This window comes from Rhea americana, unplaced genomic scaffold (genome assembly GCF_003343005.1).
Source record: "Rhea americana isolate MKP2758 unplaced genomic scaffold, rheAme1 scaffold_315, whole genome shotgun sequence".
Taxonomy (NCBI): Eukaryota; Metazoa; Chordata; class Aves; order Rheiformes; family Rheidae; genus Rhea; species Rhea americana.
The window spans coordinates 354,017-360,520 of record NW_028186441.1 but is presented as its reverse complement, the minus strand read 5'-3'; the positions used below and the strand labels follow the sequence as shown (position 1 = coordinate 360,520).

The following is a 6,504-nucleotide window of genomic DNA, read 5'->3' as shown; positions in this document are numbered from 1 at the left end:
GCGGCGAGCCTGCGCCCGCCGAGCCCCCCGCGCCCCAGCCCGTCTCACCGCTGCCAGTCATTTCCCAGCACCGTTCCCGCGGGCCCGCCGCGAGGGCAGACCCAGAGCCGTTCCTTGGCGAGTGAGCTTGTCCTGCCCCGTTTTCACTGGCTCCTCTCTATCCAACCCSTGAGCTGTCTCTTGGACGTTATTCAGCTGTTTGCATGCCACAGCGCTACATTTTTAAATTATTCCCTCAGTATTTCTTGAATCCYCTCGAGAGGATGCACAGTCCCTGCCTTGCTCTTCCGCCAGCCTCCAGCGCCTTAACTGGGCGATTTATCGCCGCTTGACAAGGCCCTACGCTCAGCAGGACAGAGATTGCACCGCAGCAGGCTGGTGCTTGGGGAACCCTTCTACAYGCTGATTAAAGGAATAAGCAGCTGTGCAAAAGCATGCATTGCTGGCAGTCACCAGGACTTTAATATCCCCTTAACTCTTCAGATGAAAAAGAAAAGGAAAAGAAAAAAAAGGAATGATGCACAAATTCATGGCTCACGTTTTGCACTGACTGCTCTCAGGGTGGAGATAAACGTGAGTGACAGCGCSTAAGTCCAGGATCTTTGTTGAGAATCATCTCAAACAAATAATGCCCTTCAAGAGCACGGCCGAGCACCAAAGCTGTGATGATGTTCGGCGGCTCGAAGGAGGCGTTTTGTCTCTGCGCTGAGGAGCAGCTGCTACTCTAAGAGCCCCGCAGCGCGTCCCTGAGCGCTCCGTGCTCGGGCGGGAGAGGAGCTCGGCACGCTCAGCGCCGCGTCCCGCTGAGCAGGYGGAGCGGCAGCGCCGGCGCCTCCGCGCTCTCGGGCACCAAGCAAGTGCGATCCCCAGTGCCGCCGCTTCCCCGCTGTCCAGCCACCTCTCACTGGGGAGAAAAGGTCTYGTGCTGCAAGTACACGTGGTCCCTCGAAAAGAGAGGGGTTCGCGTGTGATGTTGCTTGCGTTTGCTGATTGCTGCTTTGCCTTCTGGGCCATCCGCTGTCTTCTGCTGGGTGACATCTGCCTGGTGCTTTTGGGGAGAGTAGAGAAAAGCCTTGATGTTGTGAATATTGAGTTTTTATTATGCTGCCAACTCTGAGACTCTGCATGCATCAGATGTGCCTCACGGTTAGGCCGTCTCTTAAACTGGAACGATTTCTAATGGCATTCGTGAGATGGTTCTTAGAATCCAGTACGCTCTAGCACCAGCCCACAAATCACTGCAAGAATAAAAACTTTGCTAAAATGTTACATTTTTGTTAATCCAATACGTTCTAGCACCAGCCCACAAATCACTGCAAGAATAAAAACTTTGCTAAAATGTTACATTTTTTTAATCAAAATCCATATGGTCTTGAAGTATAGTATTGTTTCTTAATAAGTCTGTAGCATCCGTTTTACGCAGGTATTTAACAGATGGTGAGCGCAGCAAACTAATGTTGTTCATCAGTTCATACATTATGCATTTTTTGGGGTGGGAATTTCAATTTATTCTTCCCAAGTGGGAAAATTCCGTTGCRTAAAGTGAAAGGGAAGCTGGTATTCAATGCGAGCTACTGGAGCTATACTTATCTCTGGATTAAACTATCTGGAATTGCTGTGTACTTGCGGACGGGGAAGGAACAACCCCAGAGCCTGTCTGCGGATGGGCTGCCGCTGGGAAAGCAGGCGGCTGTGCGGGTGGCGAGGCTGGGGCACGCAGCGGCGCRCCGGGGCAAGAGACCGAGGATCCCCGCGGACTGGGTGCGTGCGTGAAATGTGAACACGACACCAGGGAAAACAAATGCCTTTAGAAGAGAGCCTCAGGCAGGGCTCTGTTATTGTCCTCTGGACTCCTTTTGTAGTAGGAGCAATAATTCAGATTGGAAATGTATGACCTTTAACGTCTCCCAGAAGCTATCACTTGGGTAATTTTGGTAACTGCTTCCCGAGCTCTATGCAAAATATAAAGGCTATTTTTCAGCTGGTGGAAGAAAGCAGAATACGCTGTGCGTCATTGTAAAAAGTGGCTCTGCAGATATATGAATAGATTGACTAGATAATTCATCCAAACGGGCTGAGTTTGGGCACAGGAATATGATTTTAAATAGCAGTTTTAACAGGCTTTGAACTGCCAAGTGCACGTGTGCCAGACCTTTAGGTTTCGCATGGTGACCAGTGTCGGGCTGGCGCCACATCTGGAGGCAGATCAGGGATGTCTGGGGTTGTTGGCTCCCTTTGGCTTTTTGGTTTGCACAGGGACGACACCAATGCCGTGTCGGAGCGAGCCCGACGGCGCGAGACAMGTTTGCTTACAGAGTTTTGCAGCATCTCCCTGTTGCACGGGAGTTTCCACGCGCCGGGGATGCAAATGCAGCTTCCAGAGCACACGGGTCTCCCGTGCCCCGTTTACCATTCCAGCTTCCGTCGCTGGAACGAAGCTGTGCTAAGGCCGGCCTGGCCCCAGGGGCGGCCCCGCGCCGGCCCGCTTGCCGCTGGCTGCACCGCGCACCGCCTCCGTCGGCCCCTGCTGCCGCATCCCAGAGAGCTCACTGGTGCGAGTGTGTAAAAAGGATCATTGACTTTAAGGGAAAAACGACTTCAGTTTCCTCTGCAGATGAGACACCAAGGAGGCAGATTACCTACTTAATTTTTCCAAGTATGTCTCAATCACCCCAAACAGTTGAGGGAAATGAGCTGCCGATTGGTCACTTGAAATACTTCAAAATCCCCCTTTTTGAGAGAAGAGAAAGAAAAGAGACTATTACCTCATCCCCTGAGAAAACAAGTTAAAAAGAWCAAGACTTGGACTCTGGCTGTGGTGCGCGGCGGGTCCCGCGGGCGCTGGGGTTTGCGGACAGCCTTCCCACCGCCCAGCCCTGAGCTCTCCGTCCGTCCACCCGGGGTGCAGCAACAGCACAGGGAGAGCTGGAGGCGGCTGCGAGGAAGGACACGGCGGGGAGGGAGCGGGCGCCGGGAGTGAGCAGCAAATGGAGGGGTTTAGTTTTGTTATCTTAAAGAAAATAAAGAAACCCAAGCGAGCAAGGCGGGGATTGGAGTTCACGGTTAAGGCAGGGGCTGTGCACCTCCTCTGGCACTGCCGGCATGATGTTTTGGGGGTGAGGCTGCGTCTTCCCAGATGTTTGTAGCCTGCTTAAGATCTTTGTAGTTTTAATGGCTGAGCTATAAAAATCAAGAGCAAATTAGCATTTATAAATGTGATATTTCATGTGTATTTGCGAATGCAATTTGTGCTACATGAAAAGCCCATTTGCAAACTCCGAATCATGAATTGCTCTAATCAGGAATTACATGTAATTCACATAATTTTGCAAATTAGTGATCCCAGCTCTACCTCACCACAGCAGTGCCAAGGCGAAGAGTGGATCTGCTGTTTGAGATGCTAACTTCAATGCTCAGCAAGGCAGTCGTTTGCTTTCGGAGTCTCGTGTAGGCATGTGGGGAGCTGGACCGCTGCCGGAGGGATGGCAGCATCCGGAGGGAGCTCCACACGTGCTTCCCCCTGGAGGCTTATTTCACAGCATCCCGGCCACTGGGAAGGGAAAAGTTTTGTCTGTAGACTAGAAACAGACARTGTGAAGAGCATCACAGATTTTAAAAGGTCGAGTTTCAGAATACACTAGCTGGGGAAARTGCTCTGAGAGTAAATTGTGACTAGATGCGGCTGTGTGGCAAGGGGAGCGGCATAGTCAGTACATGAGCTCTGCAGATGCTGACCGCTCCTGTAATTATGATCTCCCTCAATTTTTCACAGCGGGAAGAGAGCGAAGCGAAATGTGCGGAGGCCCAGGCGTCTCAGAAGACGATGGCCCTGGAGCTGGAGAACTTGCACACGGAACTGGAGAGCCTCAGCCGAAACAAGAACCTGGTAGGTGCACAGAGACGTGGCCCCGGTGACGRGGGGCAGCACCGGCCTCTCCCACCCCTTGCGGCAGCCTGGGGTTTGATCACTATAATGACTGTATTTAGGTTAGAGGATGTGGAGGGAGAAACCTGTCCGGTATTTTTTGATTAGAGCCATACTAAATCACCTGCTCTCTTTGGAAAGCACGGCCCTGGGTGGCTTAATGCAGGGATAAAATTACTCAAAATGCGCAGCATCCCTTAGTCTCCCTCTGCAGATACGTGACATACAACGCGTGAGCTCCATTTGCCTCTCTCTGGTTGACATGGCATACAAGCACAGAGCTAGAAATTGRAAAAAACAGAGAAACACAGAGCGAAGCTCTGGGCCACAAACGTGCCTGTGCCGTGGCAGAGRGTCCCGCAGCCCGGGCTGAGCTCGCGGCCCCACGGGCGGGAGCAGGTGCCCAGGGCCGTCCGTGAGCGGCAGCTCCCCCTCCCCGTTTGTCCACGGCAGGTTGAGGAGCAGCTCTACCAGCTACAGCACGAGAGAGCAGATCTGCTGAGACGCATCGATGAGGACCAGGAGGATCTGAACGAACTCATGGAAAAGCACAAGGCTCTGATCGCCCAGGTAGGACCCAGCACCCTGGCAGGCTGTGTAGCATCCCCCTTCTGGGGAGGATGCTTGGMAAACACCCAGAGCTTAACCCAAACCAAGACAGTCCCTGTGGGTATTTAGGGGACTTCCACACCACAGGGCAGATGCCTTGATGGGAGAAGGGGATGTCTCACAGTGTGGTCCCCTCTCACTCRTAGCTTTTGACTCTTCCTTGAAGAGCTGTCTTGATTAGGTTTTCCATCATTGGGARATCCTATAGCATCCCCATCTGGATTCTTTTCAATTCTTTCTTCCATTATTTTCTCATGCAGAGCTCAAAWAGTGCTGASAGACAGCCCSGTGGTTCYCTGCATAATATCCAAACTTAGACAGTCCCTAAGGACTGAAAGCRGAGCTGAGAGTCTCCAAGGCTTCCAGCAGAGCAGCCATTGGCCCCGGGTAGGCCAGTGAGGCTGCAAAAATCCACAGCCTGGTGCCCGTTKTAAGATGTTTTGGACCTGAAATATGTATCTGGCATGATCTTCAGGACAGAAGTGACCTTGACAAGAAGGCTTCTGACCTAATCTGCAAATACTGGTTTCAAAAGTCAGGAGAGGTGCATTCAGGCAGTAGAATTAAGCTCATTCAGTCCAGTGCAGGAGGGGCTTGTTATTTAGATGTGTGGGAAGTGCTACCCCCTGCCTAGAAATAGGCATGAGCAAGCCTTCAAAATTACACTTCTCTGTGACATCTGCACGCTGCTCCAAGTTCTTGGCTTTGCTTCCACTGATGAAGTTTCTGTTTCCTCAGTCTGCAACAGATATCGCTCAGATTCGGGAGCTGCAGACCCAGGTGGAGGGAGCAAAGAAAGAAAAACAAAGCCTTCAAGAGAAAGTAAGTCCTTCCTTCCCATAGGGTCAGAGCTCAGAATAGAAGGCAATCCGTGGAGGAGGGTTATTGCCTGGAAGATTTCTGTGCCAAGGTGTGTCTCAGGGCACCAGTCACGTGAATGCCACATTCCTGTTTGAGGGCAGATCGATTCCCTGCCTAGGTATTACAAAGACGTTTCTCCTTTGTGTGACACTGAGGTTCCTCTTCTCTTCCCACCCCGCTGTGCGTGCACACGAGGGCGGCGAGGTGAGCGCTGCCGTGGCAGTGAACCTCCCTGCCATGCACCTTGCAGGACGGGTGCAGGGAGGGCTGAGGGCCAGGAGTGAGCTGCTGCTTCAGCAAAGCTGCTCAGCTCTGCAGCACATGGTCCTGGGGCTGAAAAAAGTCTACCCTTRCAAGGCTCTGGGGACTGGCAGCCCCCATTTTCCATCCCTTCCCAAGCTACTGGTGCTGCTGTCTCTGCAAGGCAGTACCCAGTCCTGCACTGCACGCGAGGACACCTGGGTTCGAGCTCGGGGCTGGCCCTGGAGCAGTCTCAGTCAGACATTGCTCTTCCTCGCTTRTGCAGCTGCGGTGGCAGTCCTAGAGTGCATGTATTTAATTTTAAACGCATGAGTAATCCCATTAAGTTAAGTGCTTTATTGGAGCGTAGCTAAGCTGCCCAAGAATCAGGAGCAGGGCTTGCCCACGCCAAGGCGGGATGGATGGCCCTTTAGAGAGAGGCTRGATAAAGGAAGACAAATTCCCATCGTGCAAGGTCAAATATAAAATATGAACCAGACTTGTACTGCGATTGATGAAAGTGGAGTCTGCTTTGGAAGTCTCGGTGTAACAGCTAAAGAAAGCACGCAGCTACAGGCAGGTCTCCACGCAGAGGAAAACTGAATTTTCACATGTGCTGGCCTCAAAGGGTTTGCTGAGGAGAGAAGAGCAAAAGAGACCCAAAGAGGCACCAGCTCGCTAGAATATTTTTCCTTCAAAAATGCACGCCAGAGTCATGCATTCACTGCACAGTATTGCCGCCAGTGACTCCCTCGGGAAGCTTGAGGCCGTGTTTCCCCATAGTGCCTGGCAGCCTAACGCAGGCCTTGTCTGCGCGTTTTGGTTTTAGAGGGGGGTGTAGAAAGTCCGGTCGCCTCGGTGGAGCCTCC

General features: G+C 52.2%; 1 protein-coding gene across 1 annotated transcript in view; it reads left to right on the top strand.

The window, feature by feature from the left end:
* The window catches only part of MYO18B (myosin XVIIIB), an 81,186-nt gene that overhangs the window by 57,830 nt on the left and 16,852 nt on the right, over window positions 1-6,504 (top strand). The window contains exons 31-33 of the mRNA XM_085310277.1: window positions 3,773-3,886; window positions 4,379-4,495; window positions 5,273-5,360. Of these exons, the coding sequence (XP_085166403.1) occupies window positions 3,773-3,886; window positions 4,379-4,495; window positions 5,273-5,360 (319 nt within the window). The remainder of the gene's footprint in view (window positions 1-3,772; window positions 3,887-4,378; window positions 4,496-5,272; window positions 5,361-6,504) is intronic.